The sequence below is a fragment of the Onychomys torridus genome, chromosome 2 (genome assembly GCF_903995425.1).
Source record: "Onychomys torridus chromosome 2, mOncTor1.1, whole genome shotgun sequence".
NCBI lineage: Eukaryota > Metazoa > Chordata > Mammalia > Rodentia > Cricetidae > Onychomys > Onychomys torridus.
Window position 1 is genome coordinate 102,552,952 of NC_050444.1, and position 21,387 is coordinate 102,574,338.

Sequence of the window (21,387 nt, forward strand, 5' to 3'; positions counted from 1 at the left end):
ACAGAGAGTACAACCTTGCTCTTTCAATCAGGAGCCAACCCTACATTTGAAGTCCAACTATATATTAGAAATCTAATCATTGGAACTACATGATCAAGGAACATAAAAATAGCTGACTGAAATGGGACCCTAGGAAAGACCCAAGGATCACCCAATGACAGAGAAATGGATGAGATCTATATGAACAACCTGGACGACAGTGGGAGTAATGAAGGGCAAGATTTGAGGGAAAGAAAGCTTAGGGGAGCAGGAGATCCCAGCTGGATCAAGATCAGAAAGGGAGAATGAGGAATAACAGACCATGATAAATGAAGACCACATGAGAACAGGAATAGGCAGAGTGCTTGAGAGGTCCCTAGAAATCCACAATGATATATCCTCTGTAGTCTGTTGGCAATGGTCAAGACAAAGCCTGATCTGACCTAGTCTGGTTATCAGATGACTAAACACCCTAACAGTCGTCTTGGAACTCTCATCCAATAACTGATGGAAGTGGAGGCAGAGATCCTCAGCCAGGCTCCAGATGGAGCTCCAGGTATCCAACTGTCGAGAAAGAGCAAGGTCTGCAAGAGCGTGAATTGTTGAATCCAAGATTGCAAAAAGCACAGGGACAAATAGCCAAAGGAATGGAAGCACATGAATTATGAACCAAAGGCTGTGGAGCCCCCAGCTGGATCAGGCCCTCTGGATAAGTGAGACAATTGAATAGCTTGATCTGTTTGAGAGGCATCCAGGCTGTGGGACTAGGATCTGTCCTTAGTGCATGAGCTGGATGTTTGGAAACTTGGGCTTACACAGGGACACATGCTCAGCCTAGAAGGAGGGGACAGGACCTGCCTGTACTGAATCCACCAGGTTTAAATGAATCCCCAGGGGTTTCTTGGTCCTGGGGGACATGGGAATGGAGGGGAGGGGCTGGGGGGAAGGTGGGGGTGGGGACGGGACGGGGGAGGACAGGGGAACCCATGGCTGATGTGTAAAATTTAAAACACAAATATAATAAAGAAAAAAATTTTAAAAAAATAGCTGACTATTAACAGCAATTGGCATCCCAACGAGTGACCATGTCTGAATGCAAAGCCTATCCAGCAGCCCTCCCTGACCTCCAAGAATATGTAGTGTCCTTGCCAAACTAAGAGACCCTGATGGCAAGTACCCACACACTGGCACCCCTGCTCGCCCATCCAAACTCTAAGTTATATGGATTGGTGAATGTTTTTCCTTGCAAAAGCCATCTGTGAAAGCTGGAAGAAGTGGCTGCTTCCCCAAAAACATGAAAACACTGCAGGAACTGACAGGGTCATGAAGAATAGGGAGACATGATTCAATCAGATGAACTAATGAAGGCCAGCCTGACCTAAGAGAAACCTACCAACTGAGGAGCAATTCAGATAAGTCCTCCCAGATAGATGAGTGAAGTAGAAGATAGCATGCCAGGGAACTAGATGAAACTAGGAAACAACATGAGGAATATGTGGACCTCATCAAGGAAGCAGAAATAAAAACCGGAATCCTACAGTGGCATCAGTGTGTTCAGAAAATGTAAATATTGAAGAGGAAATTAATCTGTGTTATTTATATTCTTTTAAGATAAGATTTTCAAGTTTAAAATTTTTCTGAAACTGAGTATATTAATATTTCTGTATGAGCTGTGTTTATGAAGACAAAAGATGGGGGCTGGGAAATGGTTCCATGGGTAACAGTACAGTGCTTGCTCTGTAATTCCCAGCACCCATTTAAATAGTGGGAGATGGCTGTGCATTGAGGTCCAGAGACATGCAGATCCCATAACTCATTGCACAGTATAACTTTAAACATTAAAGAGCAAAGGAAAGGATAATTGAACCCAAAGTTAACAGAAGGAAGGGACTAGTGAGCACTACAAAAGAAACTATTCAGATAGAAAGAATAGAAAACAAAACAAAGATCAGTGAAACTAAGCTAATTTTAAATATGAAATTGGCAAATCTCTATCTAGACTAATTAAGAAAAACAAAATAAAAAGATTTTATTATTCTAACTAGAGAAATAAGACTGATAACCAAGAAGTAATCCAGACTACAAGAGAATACTCTGAACAATTACATGCTAAGAAGTTAGATGAGCTATAATAAATGAAAATTCCTGAAAATTAACTGCCCACCAAGACTGGATCATGAAGAAATACAAAATCCAAACAAATAACAAGTAAGGCAATTGAATCAGTAATCAAAATCCTCCAAGAAAACAATCCCAGTGCTATATGGCTTCCTCAATGTCTGACCCAACATTTAAAAAATTATTGCCAGTTCTTGAACTCTTCCACACAATTCAAGAGGGAAGAATACTTGCAAACTTTATTCACAAGGTCAGTTCTGTACTGTAAGCAAGGATGGGACATGGTGAGAGGAGAAAACCACATTCCAGTGTCACTAAGCACAGACGCAGGGACTCCTAACAGAGTACTAGTGAGCCACAGTAAGAACATCACACACCAACTTGAAATGGGATTTGGTCTGTGGATGGTCCTAATATGCGAATAAATACATATGGGATGCTAAATTAGCAGAATAAAAGAAAAGTCATGTTGTTACCCAATAGATATTGAATATGAACTTCACAAAATTCCATATCTTTTCATGTTTTAAAACTGAATGTATTAAATATAGAGTGAGAGGATCTCAATATAATAAAATTTATAAGTTACAGAAAGCCTTTTTTCTATAAAATCAAGACCAAAGCAAAAGGCTTAAGTAAAGATATAGAAATCACAAGGGAAAAAGTAAAAATATCTCTTCAGATCACACATAGACATAAAAAAACCATAGGACTGTACCTCAAAATAAATGAGTTCAATATTGTTTGCTGGTTCCATAAAACAATATATAAAATTTAGCTCTGTCTCTCTACACTAACAACATACCCTCTAACACAGAAATGAGAAAAATAGTCATCAACAGTAAGAGCAAAATAATAAAGCAAAAACTAGGAGTAAAACTTAACCACGAAAATGGAACCTGTTAACTGAAAAATAAGGTTTGGTTTTATTTGTTGTTGTTATTGTTTGTTTTTGGTTTTTGGTTTTTGAAGACAGGGTTTCTCTGTGTAGTTTTGGTGCCTGTCCTGGATCTCACTCTGTAGACCAGGCTGGCCTTGAACTCACAGAGATCCACCTGGCTCTGCCTCCCGAGTGCTGCTGGGATTAAAGGTGTGTGCCACCACTGCCCAGCTGTCCTATCATATTTTAACATAAATAGTAAAAACTTGTATGAAACCACAAAAGATGTTGACTAAACAAAGCAGTGTTGAGCAAGAAGAGTTAAGCTAGAGTATTATACTTTCTTGTTTGAAACCTTATCACTAAGTTGTAGCAATCAAACCTTCATGATACTGACATAGAAGAAGAAGAAGAGGAAGAAGAAGAAGAAGAAGAAGAAGAAGAAGAAGAAGAAGAAGAAGAAGAAGAAGAAGAAGAAGAAGAAGAAGAAGAAGAAGGAGAGACCATTGAACAGAGATAGAGCTCATTAATAAATCTATGTGTACATCATTGACTAGTAAGTGACAAACACAAAGAGCATGTGACAGTGACAGTACTGTTTCTTCAATAAATGATACTAGAAAAACTGATGGACTAGGGATGGAACAGTGTCTTATTTAGTTTGTGTTTTTATTGCTGTGAAGAGACACCACAACCACAGTAACTCTTATAAAGGAAACAATTGGGGTGGCTCACTTACAGTTTCAGAGGTTAAGTCCATTATCATCATGGCAGGGAGCATGGTGGCATGCAGGCAGCATGGTGCTGGAGGAAGAGCTGAGAGTCCTACATCTTACAGGCAACAGGAAGTCAACTGACTTGCTGGGTGGTATTCCAAGTATAGGAGATCTCAAAACCCGCCCCCACAGTGACAGACTTCTTCCAACAAGGCCATATCTGCTCCAACAAAATCACACCTCCTAATACTACCACTCCCTATGAAATTATGAGGGCCAACAACATTCAAACTACCACACCACTGCTCAAATAGTATGTTTGCAGATAAATAAAACTATTTCATCAGCTCAGTTGTGCTTTATCATGATAACAAGTAGCAAGCTTGACCAACCAGACACCAGTTAGCTCATCTGGCAGTGAGTTTAGAGAGCTTTGGTTAATAAAGAAAGGTAGTTAAGAAGTGATTTAAGAGAGCTTTTATTACATAATGGCAATGAGTAGATAGCAGCCCATTCCCCTCCAAAATAAATAAAATCACAGTAACCTTAATAAAAATGATTTGCTGGCACAGTCACATTTTTATGTTGTGGCCAGTTTGTCTTCATTATGACTTCCATATGAACCCATGTTCTTTCCAATATGCTTTAGGCTTTGGTCAAAGAGTTACAAAGTGATGTCCATAGGACCAGACATCGAATCAGAGAGCTTAAGAAGATGCAGAAAGGCAGACATGCTTGTAAAACCTCAACCCATAAAGCCCAAACCTTGGCAGCATCCATCCTGAACATTTCACAGTCAGACCTGGAGGAAATACTGGACACAGAAGATGAAGTGGTAAGATCACTTATATATTCATTAATAAAGGGCTTGCTGCACTTTTATTTAAGTATTATTTGTTTTATTAATTCTTAGAATTTCATTTTATGGGGCTATTTTCAGGTTGTCGAAGAAACATATTTATAGTATAACCAACTCAACACCTTTAGAGAAATTCAATATGTGATATAGCAAAGAGTCAAGTATGTAACAGAGAAGGCTAACAGACATAATAAGCAGTTAGGAAGATTCATGTTGCTTGTTAATTATATCAGTCATCTCTTCCTGTTTCCTCTATTCTCTTTAGCTAATTATATTATAGATCTTGTAAGCCAGGGTTTTTGTCATTGCTGAAGTGTGTGTGTGTGTGTATGTGTGTGTGTGTGTGTGTGTATGTGTGTGTGTCTGTGTCTGTGTCTGTGTGTGTCTGTGTGGTGTTTGAAGCAAGGTCCTTACTATGTTGTCCAGGCTGGTCTCAAACTTCTAGACTCAGGTGATCCTCCTGATTCAGCCTCTTGACCTGTTCAGACTATGCTGTGAACCACTACACCCAGCAGTAACCACTTTTTTGGATTATTTTATTTTATTTCATGCATCTGAGTGCTTTGCTTTCATGTGCTTATTTGTACCACATGCATGCCTGGTGTCAGAAGCAGGCATTATGAACTCTGGAGCTTCAGTTATGGGTAATGGTGTCCCACCACGTTGGTGTATGAGTAGCAAAAGCTCCTAGCTGCTGAGCAAGCTCCCCCTCCAGTCATCACTAGTCTTAAATCCCCACTTTCACTGGACCTAGTTTAGTCAAGTTATGTTGATTTGATAAAAATCTCTTATGTGAGTAACAAACTTCCTGGCTACCTGGCTGAAATTATAATTATTTTGATAATCCTATTTCTTGAAAATATTTACTGTTTTTAAACAGATGAGATACTCCTGTTTGGGTGGATTATATTCCTATCTGTGGGCCCTGGGAGAATGACCTGTCCCATCTATATTATTCTTTAAACCTATGAAGGATGCTTGGTCCTGAGAATAGTAGTCTTCACTTATTTAGTGTTTGGAAATTTAAGACAGGATGATACCAGGAACATTCCAGTAAATATTTGCTCGATGATGCAATAAAGCAACAGATTGAAGTATTTATATGAGACCATCCTCTATGAGAAGCCTGCCCTCCTGAGCATCTAGAGATTCTCTGCCACACAGAAGATCTATAATGCAAAAGTGTTTAAACTGCCAAGAATTATTGGAAAAGATCCAAAGAAATTCTGTAGAGATTATTTTTATCCTTTGGGTGAGTGGGGTGATGAGCCATCACTTTCCATGTTTCCCAGTCCCACACTGGTGCCAGCATCTGTGACTTTCTGCTTAACTCTGAATGTGCAAGGAAAAGAGTATTATCACATGTAGGATAAACAAGGTGCACAGGAGAAAGCAGTGCCTAAGCAATGACTGGCCTTTGCTATGCTCGCTACAACCTGCCTGGATTGACGGTGTGCCTCTGTGAGAGTGTGCATGCTTGTGCCCATGTGTACACACACACACACACACACACACACACACACACACACACGTGTACACACACACACACACACACACACAAAGAGGGAGAAAGGGAGAGAGAGAGGGGGAGAGAGAGAGAGGGAGAGAGACACGTGTGCTTGCGAACACAGAACACTGTCATTGTTTGGTGTTAAGAGGATGCTCTCTCTTGACTGTAAATTAGAAACCTCACTCCATTTGAACAAGGAAATTAGATACTGTCTCTTTCAAATGTGTGACTTAGAAAAGGTTCCTCACAGTCCCAAACACTGGAGAAGATGTTTCTGTGGTGAGGTAGTATTCCTGACTCTGAGCTGACAGAGTCTGGTATAAGAGAATTCAGCCCACAGCCTCATAAGCCACACAGTCTGCAAACACTCCTGGAAATAAAATGAACTTGAGTACAAACACACTGCTCCAAGTGTATTGATGTACTCACTGTGCTTAATTACAGACCAGAGTGTATTTAGAATGAACTATACATCTTTTAGCGATTAAGGGGTGGAGTGTCTTGCCTGAATTATGTTCTTTAAACTGCATCCAGTTGTAATAAATTCATGTTAAAAGTATGAGAGTCTGTGTGAAAGGCCAGGTGTGAAGATTGACATGTAGTAAATTTCAGTGAGTACTAGTTTCTCGGATGCTTCTATTTTTCACATGTGGTGTGTGTGTGTGTGTGTGTGTGTGTGTGTGTGTGTGTGTGTGTGTGTGAGAGAGAGAGAGAGAGAGAGAGAGAGAGAGAGAGAGAGAGAGAGAGAGAGAGACTGCATAGGCCAGAGTCCCCTAGAGCTGGAGTTACAGGCTGTTGTAAGTCCCTTGACATGGATGCTGAGAGCCCAAGTCAAGCCCTCTGCAAGAGCAGCCCTTCACCACGGACCCCACTCTCCACCCAGCATTGTCTTTTTACAGTGTTACATCTTTTTTATTCTCATCCATCCCTATCTCAAGCCACATTTTGAAAGCTGAAAAAAATTCCTATTTTATTATGAAATAGATAAACAGAGCTACAGCTTCCATATGTATGTAAATATTTATAAATTAAATATAAAAATAAATAGCCTGGGTTTAAATATTCCACCTTGGAAGAGACAGACCAACTCTTGGTTGATATTCCCATAGATGTGGTCAATATCTAGCTGCTAGGTTCTAGAAGAATGAGTAAGTTCATATCAGTTAATGCATCTGTTTTTATTTTCCTTAGGAAATTGAAAAGACAAAGATAGATGCTGAAAATGACAAGGAATGGCTGTTATATATTCAGAAACTTCTTGAAGGACAGGTATTTCATTTTTGTGCTTCATATATTAAAACTTTCAAGTAAATACTCCAGCCTCACATTTTCAGACACCTTTATTTATTCTGTTAGGTAAAGAAGAATTCTAGAGATAGACAGTAAAGTGAACCTCCTGTTCCCTTATTTACTCTGTTAGGTAAAGAAGGATTCCAGAGGTAGACAGTAAAGTTAACCCCCTGTTTGTACTTCTGGACTTAACAAATGAAGCAAATGCCTTGAGAAAGAGCCAACATGGGCCTCAGCAAGTGCATTAATTAAATTATTGAGTCAACCTCTCTGCTTGCTAGAGTGAAAAGGATCCATTCTCCCAGACCTCTTAGGAACAGAGCTTCTTTATTAGTGTCTTTAAAGTTGGAAGTTGATACGGACACCTGAGGAGTTCATGGGTTTCGGTGACCTTTTACTGTGGACCTGTTTCCAGTCAATTCGTGTTTTCCTCACAGCCAGACAGCTGTTTATTACTGTGTCTTCCCGCATTCTCTACAATATTTTCTACTGAGACCTCGAGCAGCTTGTTAGTGGGAAGTAAATATTGATTTGGCATCCTGTCAATGCAGAAAGAATGAAAAAATTTCCACCAGAGGCCCCTCAAACATTTTCCTATCGACGTTTTCTGGGCCGAGTGGAAAGCCGCACAGAGGATGACAGGGCCAAGACGAGCTGGGGTCCCTGAGGGGTCTATTGAGGCGGCTGCTGTGACCAGTGGGATAGACTTTTCCTCCCCTTTCAAGTGTTTTTTTAATACACACACAGTCTGCTGGGATGAGCCCCTCTTGTAAGTGATCAAGGGCAGCTTATTGGCAGGTGAGAACCCTCTTCTTCTAGTCATAGCTGGCTTTTGTTTTGACATCACTGGCAGCTTGTAATGCATTCTAAAACTTTTTCATTGTAGTCCTATTTTTCTCACCCTAATTATTTATTTGAAAACCATCCTGAACTATATAAAAGTTAAAACATAATTGTCAAAATGACAAGAGGGAAACCCCATCAATCAGTGATTTTTGAAAGACACTGTGACTTTTTTCTGCAAAGATTAATAAAAGAAGTTGATATTAAGTGTTGTGATTTTATATCAGTGTCATCAGGTATCATTTACTATGCTTTTAGTAAAGTCAAGAATAAAGCAATTAAAGGGCTGGGCTGTAGCACAGTTGTATCTCCATGATTAGCATGTACACAGACTTTAGGCCAACCCTAGCACCAAGACAAGAAACAAAGAACAGTAAGTAAATGATACACAGGCCACTCATATTATTAGTATTAACTTTATATATCTCTGAAACATTATCTGAAATTGCTTCAGTAATAGAATATGATTGGTGACATTTTGGTTAAAGTTGTTGAAATACAGATGCACAGGTGTGAAACAAGGCCTTTTATGGTAACAATTTGTTTTTGAGAAGAGGGATCATTTCTTTTACTTAAGATGTACCTTTATTTGAATCATGTGTATGCACGCATGGTGGGGGGGTGTTTGGGGGGGGGGGGCGGGGATGGGACATATGAGTGCAGGTGCCTGCAGAGGCCAGAGGCATCGGATCCCTCTGGAGCTGAACTTATACACAGTTATAAGCTTCCAGTATGAATGCTGGGAAACAATGAAACAATGCAGGCCCTCTGCAAGAGCAGCACATGCTCTTAACTGATGGCCAGCTCTCCAGCCTAGAGAACTCAGTTCATAATCATGCTACTTGCCCAGGCTCAGCCCAGTGCTGGGCACATGAAGTTCAATAATAGTTGGTATGGAGTGTTTTTAAGCTTAAAAATTACAAAACTAACCCTGTAATGATTTTCTAAGTGTTCACCTTGTAACTAGGACCTTATAGTTCCTTTAATTAGAAATTTTACCATCAATTATGTCCATAAAATAATAAATCAATATGTTTAATCTTGCTAAAACTATACTGATACCTGACCTAGTTTGGAGGTGGTTGTTGTTCATGTGTGTGTGTGTGTGTGTGTGTGTGTGTGTGTGTGTGTGTGTGTATGTGTGTGTGTGTGGCATTTGTGCTTGTGTATGTGTTTCTCACACATGTAAACGTGCATGTCCATATTTTGCATTATCTGGATATATGCTTATTCTGTCCAGTTAGTGTTAAAAATTCCCTGTTGAAATGGCGTCAGACTGCTTAATACTGCAGGTTGATATAGTGCCTTTTTGGGCCACTGAGCCTGGACTCTGGAATATAATTGCCTGGTAGTATTGATTTAATTGCCCAGGTTTATTTGTGGACTCCTAATTATTGACTGGAGGTAAATTTAATGGAGCAGTCTTTATGAAGACTGAGAAGTACCGCTGTTGCTGCTGTACATAATGAACTACATCCTATGCCTTCAGATCGTTTTTCAGGCTAATTTTATTCTGTTGTGACAGTATGATAACATTTAAAAAGTCAAAGACTTTTTTATTTTTATTACTGACATAGGTGGTTTTGCTGATGTCTTTGGATTTTGTGAGAAGAAAAATGGGCATTTCAATGGTTGCACTTGAATGTCACTTTATAATTATGCCCAAGAGATAAATCTATAAAATAGAAAACATCTCTTTTCATCTCTCTCTAACCCAGCAATTATATTTGTCCTATGTTTTCAGATATCTTTCCTTTGCCCACTAGGTTTTTAGAGTCTGAGATGCTCACAGAGTTGTGTGGACAAAACTGTAAATATGTGTAGTTAGTTTACAGCCTCTGTCTCCTCATGTAGCATTTCATAGCCTTTGAGCTGTGGAGTAAGTGAGCATGTTCTCCACAAAAGTACCTGACTTGATTCTAGTCTAACAGTACTAAAATGTTTAAAAGATAAACATGTAGGGTGTATCTTGTCTACTCTCTTTCTGTATTGTTTGGTGGTGTGTGGTAGCATCCTGAATATTGTGACTAAGCAGCCCCATGACTATGACTGCTTTCATGATGACATTCATTTGTTCACCACAAAATGAAAAGTAGATTCTGCCATGTGATGTGGTGAAGCTGTATAATAAAATGTCTATCACTGTCCTTAGTCAGAGAACACTAGAAGGTTAAACCCTTTTATAGGTGGGTGTATTTAATTACAGAGTATAAGAACATAACCTCACTATTTCAAGTAGCTATAATGTAATTAGTAGTTCTATGTATTTGATATTTTTCTGCAGTTTGCAGATTCCTAGTAAGAATCACACTGACAAATACCTTTCAAAGATCTGCTTTCATTTTTCTGTGGTATGGATGTCTTTATCTGAAAATTTTTACTTGTGCTTTCTTTTCATATTGATATGATATTAAACTTACAATTTGTGAGGGAGACAAAGAAATAAAGATGAGGAAACCCCCCCTTTTTTTGGGTTTTTTGAAACATGGTTTCTCTGTGTAGCTTTGCACCTTTCCTGAAACTCAGTCTGTAGATCAGGCTGGCCTCGAACTCACAGAGATCTGCCTGCCTCTGCCTCCCAAGTGCTAGAATTAAAGGCATGTGACACCACTGCCCGGGATAAAATTTGTTTTTATATAGTTTAAGGAATGGCTGAAAATAGAGCTAAAACCAGATGATTTTGGCATGTGAGCAAGAATGAGCCCTAGAAAGACCGAGGGCATCAGTGCAGGGCTGTGGAGGTGGGAGAGATGAGGGCAGAGACTCTGGATGTGCCCAGCATGGAAACAGGAGAGCTGCCCACATGACCCAGAGTTAATACACCGCAGACATGAGAGTCCATGAACAGTCCCAAATCAAAGATGGACTGTTCAGTACCTACACAATGAGAAAGTTGAAGGTGTGTTGAAGAACTTCAGTGATCACAAGAGCCAGTGTGTTAGGGAGGAAATTTTAAATAGTTACTGAAGCCATAGAATTTTTAGTAAGTTAACAATATTTGAAGTGTTTTGTTTTTCCTTAATCCATCCCAGCCTTTTGTTGGTCTGGCCTCAGTTTAAGAAAATATTTCACATTCTTATGTGAATTAGAAAAGATTGAAAGCCCAGATACTTGTATTGGCACTGATTAGCCCCCCTCCCCCTCCAGTGGCTGAGAACGAAGCTGTATTCTCATCTTAGTGTTCCCTTGGCTTTACATGTTTCTGTTCCCGTTGGTTGCTTCCAAAATTACAAATGCTGAAGTTTAAAGTGGTCATTTTCTCTAGTGTCCTCTAAAGATATGCTTTCCTTTTCTTGGATGCCCAAGAGTGTGATAAACCCCCCTGGCCTTTGTAATTGGAGGGACTATCAGCACAAAAATGAACCCAAGTCCCTCACAGAACTCTGAAACCATCACTTCCGTGAACCTGCTTCCTGCACGGTATTTGTAACATGTGTTCATGTACTCACAGGCTGCATGCTTACCTGCTCTCACACATATAAAACTGCATGGTCACCCACAGACATTCCTCACAACTAGCAAGATTTAAATTCTCCACTCACCCTGCTTCAGCGATTTTATGTAACAATTTGAAGCCTGCTTTTGTTTGAAAAAAAAGTCATTTTTTTGTTAAAGTTAAAGCAATTCTTTAAAATTATGGAATTCTAAACCATACTATGGGTTTGTGGTAACTCTCTTGCTTAATAGCCGCCTTTGTGTAGTTTTCTCTGCTCGAGAACATGTTCTTGTGTTATAATAAACCAGTTTCTAGCTGGTACTCTAAAAGTAAGTCTTACACACACACCAGCAGATTCTCTCCATGTTCTACTCAAGATCAGTAGTGTGCTCACTCAAAACTTTACAGGATGTCTACAGTATGCAACAGCATTGGTCACCATGGGAGGCCAAGGGAATAATTCAGACCCTGGGTTTTTAATCTAAAACAAGGAAACACCAAAGTCTCTATGAAGATGAGAAAAAACAGAACCCATATGCCTGACTGATGGGAAGGTAAAGCACTTTGGCCACTCCTCAAAAGATTTATATTGCCCAGAAATTCTGCAATTCTGCTTCTCAGTGCTTAACAGAACTGAAAGCAGGCTCCTGAGCAGACAGGCTCCTGAGCAGACACTTGTATACCCAAGTTCATAACAGTTATATAGACAAGAGTGAAAAGAATCCCAGTGTCTGTTGATGGGTACATAGATAAATCAATCTCTCTCTCTCTCTCTCTCTCTCTCTCTCTCTCTCCCTCTCTTTCTCTCTCTCTCTCTCTTACACACACACACATCAATTATTCCTTTCAGCCAACAGAGATAAGCCTTCAGAAGCTTACAATCTATTGTTAGAAGTAGGAGTTTTCTCCTTATGTAGATATTAAACATTATTTGGGGCTCAAAAGGAATAGTTATGAATACAAATGTTTAGATTGTTAATTTGAAAATTAATTCTGGTAAATAAGCAGCTTAACTGTAAAAAAATTGATGTTCAGCAGGGTATGTATGAATTTTAAACCTCTGTATTATGGCCTAGAGGTGAACATTTGGGAGGTGATCAGGTCATGAGGGCAGGTCGCTCATGAATGGAATTAGAGCCTGTGAGATAAAGGAGCTTTCTAGTTCTTCTCTGTACCACATGACAGCACAGAGAAGACCACAGCCTATAAATCAGCAGTGCCCTCTGCAGACACTGGTTGCAGCCGAGCCTTGGTTTTAGTTTTGCCAACCTCCTGAACTGTAAGACTTAAATGCTTGTTTAAGCCATTCAGTCTGTGGTACTGTTTTACAGTTGCCGGAACCAATTAGATAAGTCTTAACTGTAAAGGTAGGAATGGACATGTCCTCCACCTATAGTTCTTGACTTTGGAGGAAGGAATCATATTAACAAAAATTACTACTGATAGTAAATATATTGACTGTTCTACTATATGTTGCCTTTGCCAGTAAAACAGGTTCCCATGGTTGAAATTCTTGAGGTGTGTGTGGGAGTTGAGGTAAAGAAGGAATGTGAGAGAACTTCATGTTCACCAAAGGTAGCACAGGTCCAAATTGAGGTCAAGAAGGTCTAGGAAATGAGGTTGTCTCTGGGACAGTATCCTTGTCCAAGGAATTATCCTGAAGGTAAAGGTGTGCCTTTGGCCTATGAGCACACATGTCATTAGTTTGGTAAAAATGGCATGATGGGCATAGGTCAGGTAAGACCATAGCCTCCCTTGGAGATTCAGGTGATAGCTATTAGCCTAGTGCATAAATGATCAAAAGAATGTAGAGCCTTACCACAAGCCTAGGTAGGATGCTGCTGGGTTCGCAGGAAAGGTTCAGCTAACTTAAATGTTCACACACTTCTCTTCCATCTTAGGACATAAAGAATTTGCTAACAATTCCTTTCCTAATTCCTGAAGTATCTTAACAAAGGCCATCATCTCCTAAGGACTTCATAAGTAGGATAGTTTGCCAATTTGCTTTAAATGTTACCTAAGTATTCCTTGAGAGAAAAGAAAAAATTAAAATAATTTGAATAGCATAACTCTTTCCAGTTCTTGTCTATAGCTTCTAGAGCCATTTTCAAATTGTAAGTGATGACACATTACAGATTCTACCAGAACTGGAGGACATCAGGCACAGCCCTCTCTATCAGCTCTCAGCAGCACTCTGACATGCGTCTGGGAGGGCAAGCAGGGGAAATCTGAGTGACCATTAGGAGACGTATTTCAAAATCACATGCCAAGTTTAATTGTAGATGACTCTTCCCATTGCATTCCTAGTTATTTTAACGAGTTCTCTATTCTGATTTTGAAGCAATCAGATCTTTCCATTTAGATATGTAACTCTGTGCATGTATGAGTATATTGGTTTGTGAATAAGCAGATATACCAAATTGCATTATACCAAATTGTATAATTTTGGCTGTAAACTCCATTGGCCTTCCTTAGAATGTCTTGAATCTCACTGTATCCAGTCCTTTGACTAGCAACTACTATAATATAAAATTTTTATATTTTTATTTGTAAACTCAAGTTAGATCTTAATACAGGTAATATCTTTTGAAGAATAATTCAAACAAAAAAAAAGAATAAAAATAGTTGCACTGTTAGCTTTCTCCCTTAGATTTATAGGTTACTCTTATTTTAGTATACCAGCTTTCAATTTTAAGTTATCTGATATTCCAGTCAATGCTGAAGTCTTGGTGCCATAGATGTTAAGCTTCAGTGTTTTCTTAAGATAGTTCTCAAACATGTGCACTTTTATCTCACCTTATACATGAAAACTAACCACAATTTTCTGAGTGTGAATGATTTTAGGATTCTAACAGTGGCAAACCAATTCCAGAAAGCAAAATGGAGGTTAAAAATCCAAAGTTTAGTTGTTCAGACATCCCTGATAAACCTTCATACCAAGAAATCTCACTCAGCATCAAATCTTCCTGCTCTAAATTTCCTGGATGCCAGAGATGTAAAGCTATCTCTCCACTCTTCTAGAACTAGGAGCTTAACTTCTCCTTTTTTATGTAGGAGAAATTAATCATACAAGCTCCGTAAATATTGTAGTCTAGCACATGCCATCAAAAATGAAAACAAGGCAGTGTAATTGTTAGGTTTGTTGTTTTTGTGTATTCGATGGAATGTGTATGTTGGCCAGTCCAGTTGCCATTTAAATCCAACCCTAAAATCCTGTCATGAGAAGGATAGTGGTGCCTTCTGTGTCTGAGGTATTTGTTGGAGAGGCTTAGCAGCCTTCAGAATGCATGCAGAAACTGCATCATTGTCCAGAAGAAACAAGCTTGTTCTTGATATAGACTTACAAGTAGCAAAAGGTACAGGTTCCTTGGTTCTTAAAAATATTTTACACAGGGCTGGAGAGATGGCTCAGAGGTTAAGAGCACTGACTGTTCTTCCAGAGGTCCTGAGTTCAATTTCCAGCAACCACATGTTGGCTTACAACCATCTGTAATGAGATCTGGTACCCTCTTCTGGCCTGCAGGGACACATGCTCTATACATAAAAATTAAAATAAATCTTAAAAAATGTTTTACACTTCAAAAAAATACTTCAACTATGAATGATGGTTTAAGCTTGTAATCCTAGGACTCTATATGTACCTAAAACAATTAGGCAGCCATGGTATTTTTTAAAGCATTTTCCAAGATATGCCATATTGTAAGTACTGTTTCAGGCCTAACTAACCAATCTAGAGCTGTATGCTAAGAACTGATGTTCATGGAATTCTCATACGGTTTTTGAGGAGAGGGCTACTGGATGGCTCAGCAGCTAGGAGGACCCAAGCATGAGTTCCAGTTCCCATGTAAGGCAGGTCACAGCCATCTGTAACTACAGCTCCAGGGCATTCAACACCCTATTCTAAATGCCACTCATGCCTGTACTCATGTGCACAGACCCACACAGAGACGCACATTAATACTTTATTTTTTTTTTTGGTTTTTCGAGACAGGGTTTCTCTGTGTAGCTTTGCGCCTTTCCTGGAACTCACTTGGTAGCCCAGGCTGGCCTCGAACTCACAGAGATCCGCCTGCCTCTGCCTCCCGAGTGCTGGGATTAAAGGCATGCGCCGCCACCGCCCAGCCGAATACATTCTTAAAAATGATACTAAAAGGATTTTGAAGAGCTTTTATGCATCACTACAGATTGTTATATTCCATCTAACTTTAGATTAACATTAATTTGTGATATTTACATTTTAACAGTGATCTGTATATGGTATAAGTGATGACTCTAAATTAACCAAAATGGCAGTTGACTAAGAAATCTCATTATTAATCTCTTAGGAATTTTTATGAATTAATTCTAAATTAAGCAGAATCTTATTTGTATAACTTAATAAAAAAACATTGCTAAATAAATGAATAGTATCAATTTAGGAAGGAGTGCTATTTTTAAAACTGAAGCTCCTGGTACATGGAAAGACTCATAAGACTCAAAGACAGGAACTATTTGTTGTATGTGAAAGAATCTATGAGAACTTTCTAGTTGACTTTGGGACATACTCACTTGAAACTATGAATCTGTTTATTAAGTATTTATAATTCTACCTTTCTTTAATTCTTTTTTAAATGTATTAAAATTAACTATTTTTATAAAAATTACATCTATTTTCTCTTATAAAATTCCTTAAGAGTGGCACTGTGTATTTTTTTTGTTGTATATTATACACATTTTGTGAATGTGTATGTGCAAGCGCACACACCCATACACAGACTTTTAGAGGCCAGAAGAGGACACTGGGTGTCCTGCTCTCTCACTCCCCAGCTTCTACCCCGTACCCAGGGTCTCAGTGAAGCTGGAGCTTTCCCTGTGAGGGCCAGGCTGGTTGGTCATCAGTGAGCTTGTGTCTTCACCCACAGTTGCAGGGTTACAGGTGCACGCATCACATCCAGCTTTACCTAGGTACCATGGATCTGAATGAGCACGTCATGCTTGTGCAGCAAGCGCTCTTATCCACTGAGCAGATGGCTCTCCTACATAGATTCAAATTTTTATGTACTTGTCATAAAAGGCCTTTGAACATGTGAATTCACAGCAACTGTAACTGTATGCACAAAACCTATAAAATAAAACCCACAAAGTCCCAGCATGGATGGAGGAGTGTCTCCCAGAGTCTCATCCTTGCCTAAGGAGCTATTGACAGCTCATGGTTGCTGCAGGTGAGAGTCAGTTTTCTTCAGAGATCTGGTCCCCTAGAGACTACTCATGATTCAGTAGATGGTCCTACACCCCATGCACATACAGGTAGCACAAAATGAACTCAGTGGTTTAAAATTAGCATCCATGAAGTTAGGAAAGAAAGTGGTTTTGGGGACAGGAAGAATTAGAAGAGAGAAAATAGAGGCTGTCTTTGACCAAAACACATTATATGCATGTATGAAATTCCCAAACAACAAAATATAGTTTTCTATGACCATTTTGAACTACATCTATCATTACAATAATAAAGCACAAGCTTATAAACTTCAGTCAGAATGAATGCTGAGTTTAGAGGAGAAAACCATGAGAAATGATGCATTGTTAGCTAGGTAATCACAAAGCCAGCATGCTTCCAACACATATTCCATAGAGACTGTGAAACAGACCATGAGAAAGGACCAAAGACTGTATTTAAAAACTGGCACTTTTACTCTTGGAGAAGCATAGTGCCCATGAAGCACTTTGGAGACATGTTAAGAGGTCCTGAGATAATGGAATTATATTAAAGTTTGGTGCTACTCAGACTTGCTTGGTCAGAGAATTATTTTTCTAGAACAAATTAGAAAATGAACATCTAAGCATTCATTTCTGCTTTTGTTTCAGCCAATAAAAGATGGGAGGTTGTTCCATCTTATCTATCTTACTTTTAAATAGAAAATGTGTATTTATGTACATAGTTAAATAATAGTTACCCAAGGGTCTTGTCATTTGGGGCCTAGTGCTTACCAGACAAAAACGAGTCTTTTTTATTATGCATTCTTTAAAAACTAATATTAATGCCCTGATGACTTAATTATCAAATGAGGAAAAGTAGCAATTTTATCAGTGTAACCCCTTTCTGCATCCCAGACATGCTATTTGTCACAGTAAGAATTTGTTGTTACTGTCTTCAATAAAAAAGGCAAATACATCCTTTTTCATGTATCTAGTGTTCCTTTTTTACATTTCTAAAACTGAAACGTCTATGCTGTGTATGCTTATTGTGATGGTTTTTCTACCTAGAAAGGCTCTTTCATGTCAACTTGTGTATCTTATGATATATGGTCGGTTATACCTTGAAACTAAGGAAATGTCCTGTTTTGACACTTTCTTCTCTGGTAAATTTCAGTGAGAAGATATGCAAAGCTCTTGAGTTTGGAGAAAGCAGGCAAGCACCCAGATTGTTTTTAGGAAAAGGCTAGTTAAAAAGTAGGAAGCTACTTAAAGATCTCAGCCAGTATTTTCTCTTCTTCACAGTCCAATTCAGGAAAGAACCATTTTGAATGACTTAATCAAATCCTTTGGCTGTGCCATACAGAGGATAGCGGCTGGCTGGGTTTGCTCAGTCCTGACTAGGGACACCGCCAGTGTTTGTCCTAACAACAAAAACCTGACATGACTTCCCTCTCGGAAGGGGATATGATTATTATAAGCATTCTACATATTTAGGGAAACAAAAAGAGTATTTTCAATGAAAGGCACAAAGCCAAGAAATACTTAATGAATTTCCTAATTATGACAGACCTCTTATGTGAGACCAGAGAGAGGGAACAAGATCAAAGGAAGTAAGTCGAACTGCAGAAGGTACTTGAGGCAGCAGTCCAGACTTTGTCTTACTTATGACCCATTTGGGGTATGTCCACAGTCTACCAGCGAGCCAAAGAAGCAGCAGGAACAATAAAACTACCAGAAAAGTTATATCAATTATGAAATTTTAAAATGTGCTCACATTTTATAAACTCAGCAGTTTCTGAAACATGTGTATTACACTTTGATATACCAAACAAACTTTAACAACTTAATCAATGGGTATACTTTGACCATTTTTTTTCTCTCTGAAATTTTATCCTGCAACTCTTGAGATATTGGGCTCTCATACAGACAAGTGTATTGATAGTTCTCTCTCATTCTTTTATGAGTGATGAACATATAGTCCCACTACTGTGGGCCTGTGTGCCCTAGAGATGACTGTAACCTGCTATCGATCAGCTGATTGAAGATGAATGGCTTAGCTGCTTGTATTGCAGATTACATCATTAACATGGTCAGTAAACCATGAATTGTTCAATAAGGCGTTTATCTTTTTTCATTTTACTTCTGCTCTTCTATCATTTTTATTAGAAGAGCCAAAATTACCCATACTAACCAGGAAGATCTGTTGAAAAAAGATCCAGTAGGGTCCCATTATGACTTCAGAGTTACAGACAGCTAAATTCTAATGGCTTAATGATATTTAGTGAGAGGTTTTATCAGTTTTTTCCACTTTGTATTACTTTATTATATTTGTGTGTTTGTGTGTGTATGTGTCTGCATGTCTGTATGTCTATGTAGGTTACTTGACAACCTCAGTGCTCAGTTCTCTCCTTCCACCATGTGGATTCTGGGGATGGAACTCAGGCTTCATGGCAAGTGCCTTTACTTTCTAAGCCATCTTATATGTGTTTTTGTATATGTTTTTTAACTGAAGAAAATACAGAGTTTTGATAATGTTTTGTTTGTTTTTCTCTTACAGCTTCCTTTTGCCTCACATTTACTAGAAGCAGTACTGGAGAAAATAATTGAAAACAAAAAACTAACTGAAGAATATTTCACAGTTATGAAAGACATTAGATAATGTTATAGATACAGTTAAGATAGACATAGCTAATGATATATATATATATATATATAAAATTATCTGTGTTCAAGCATGCGCATTTCATGTGCTGTGGTTGTAAACAGTCCAGAACAGTATCTGCTCCAGTTATCAATGGGTTGCTTCAATATCAAACTAAGAAATTTCTGAAACTAATTGATTCCTGAACAAGTGACCCTAAGTGTGTAGCCACTTAAAAGGAGAGTCTAGCATTTGGTTGTTGGATACAAATACTGTCACAAATACAAATTAAAAGTGATTTTCCTCCAGTACAAAGAAGCTTAAACAAGTTTGTCACATACATGTTGGTCTGAGTATAAAAAGAAAAAGGCATAAATAAAGGACTTAATATTCTAAATTTTATATGCAAACTAGACTTTTACATAAAATTGTTATAAATGGCCCTTTGTGATCCAGTGAATAACATATTTGTGTGCTGAGAAAATATAAAGTAAATTATCCTAACATGAATGAGGAGCATTGAATAAAGCTATTATGTGGTTCATTGTACCTATTCTCATTGACACACTGGATTATACAGAAGATACTTGGTTTTTTCTAGAACTGTCTGACAAAAACAAAAACAAACAAACAAAAAAACCATTTTCTCCTCCTTTCTCTCCTTGTGCAGTCATATAAATGAGCAAGGGTAGGACACCGGTGTCGAATGTTGGTGGAGACCTAGCCACGCTCCTACCATGGTTACCTAATTACCAATGCCTTCTCACCATGATGGACCATTGCATTTGGTTCCTGAATTCCCCCATCACCACACCTCCTCCCTGTGTTCTTGCCACACACTCTTGGTGCCTCTGAGTCCCTGCACTTTGGCCTCCACACTTGATGGAGGTGTCCTGTCTTTGCAGAGTGCTCTGTGTGTAACTTTACTCAGACATGTCTTTTCTCATTTTCTGGTTCACTTTAGGATTTCTTGAGGATATAGTCTCTGAATATCTTACTGTTTACATGAAATCATCTATTTTAAATATGGTCACTTCTTTGTTTATGGTTTATTCTCATTTTTTTTCTTAGAATGTAGATTCCATGAGAGTAAGGCAGGGGTTGGCAAATTAAGGCCCATAGCCAAATCTGGCCTGCCACCTACTTTTATATGGTCCACAGACTAAAAGATTTTTTACTTTATTAAACTGTTTTGAAAACAATACTCTGTAGCATGTAAAATCATATGAGATTTAATTTTACTGTCTTATCAATAAAGATTTATTGAAATTTTGTGATGCTCATTCCTTTGCACACCACTTGGTATAGCTTGGACACTGTGATAGTGGAGCTGGTGACTGGCAAAGGCTGGATGTCGTACTCTCCTAACTTGGCGCTGCTGTTCAGCATGCTACTACAGCATAGTGACACAGTTAACTAGAAAGCAGTGCTGTGAAGTTACAATTACTGAATTACTGGAAGTTCAAAATATCAGTACATATCCAACCTGCCAGAGCCATTGAACACTCTTGAGACACAGGGCGGGGGGCTTCATCTTGTCCTGCACTGGATAGCAGAGTCTTGTGTACTGACACGCAGGAATGCAATACACATGGATCACCAGGATCAGCACTCCTCAGTGTTACCACTCACAGGGGAGTGTCAGTCAGAAAATTACACAGTTGCAAATATAATAGCCTATCACAGGATTTTGTTATAGAAATAAAAACAAAGAAAAAAGAAACAGGATACAGCCAGGAAGAAAGTGAGAGGCCTGGGAAATTGGCCCTTTTTCAGTGTTTACCTGTTAAGCCCTGTAACTTCTAGATTATGCACTGTGACATTTGTGCTCACCCCCATGAAAAATAAATGGTTAAAAAGCCACGAAAGCAAAAAGGGACTTCAGAGAATAAATTGAAGTAGTTCCTCATTTTGATTAAGTAAAACTTCAAAAACCTACT

At 38.7% G+C, this 21,387-nt stretch overlaps 1 protein-coding gene across 8 annotated transcripts in view; it reads left to right on the top strand.

Moving 5' to 3' along the window:
- Positions 1 to 20,719, top strand: part of Cntln (centlein) — a 253,782-nt gene extending 233,063 nt beyond the window's left edge. For all 8 annotated transcript variants that reach the window (XM_036178204.1, XM_036178206.1, XM_036178205.1 and 5 more), the window contains 3 exons: positions 4,343 to 4,528; positions 7,254 to 7,331; positions 19,364 to 20,719. In XM_036178204.1, the coding sequence (XP_036034097.1) occupies positions 4,343 to 4,528; positions 7,254 to 7,331; positions 19,364 to 19,465 (366 nt within the window). In that variant the 3' untranslated portion in view covers positions 19,466 to 20,719. The remainder of the gene's footprint in view (positions 1 to 4,342; positions 4,529 to 7,253; positions 7,332 to 19,363) is intronic.
- The last annotated feature ends 668 nt before the right edge of the window (positions 20,720 to 21,387 follow it).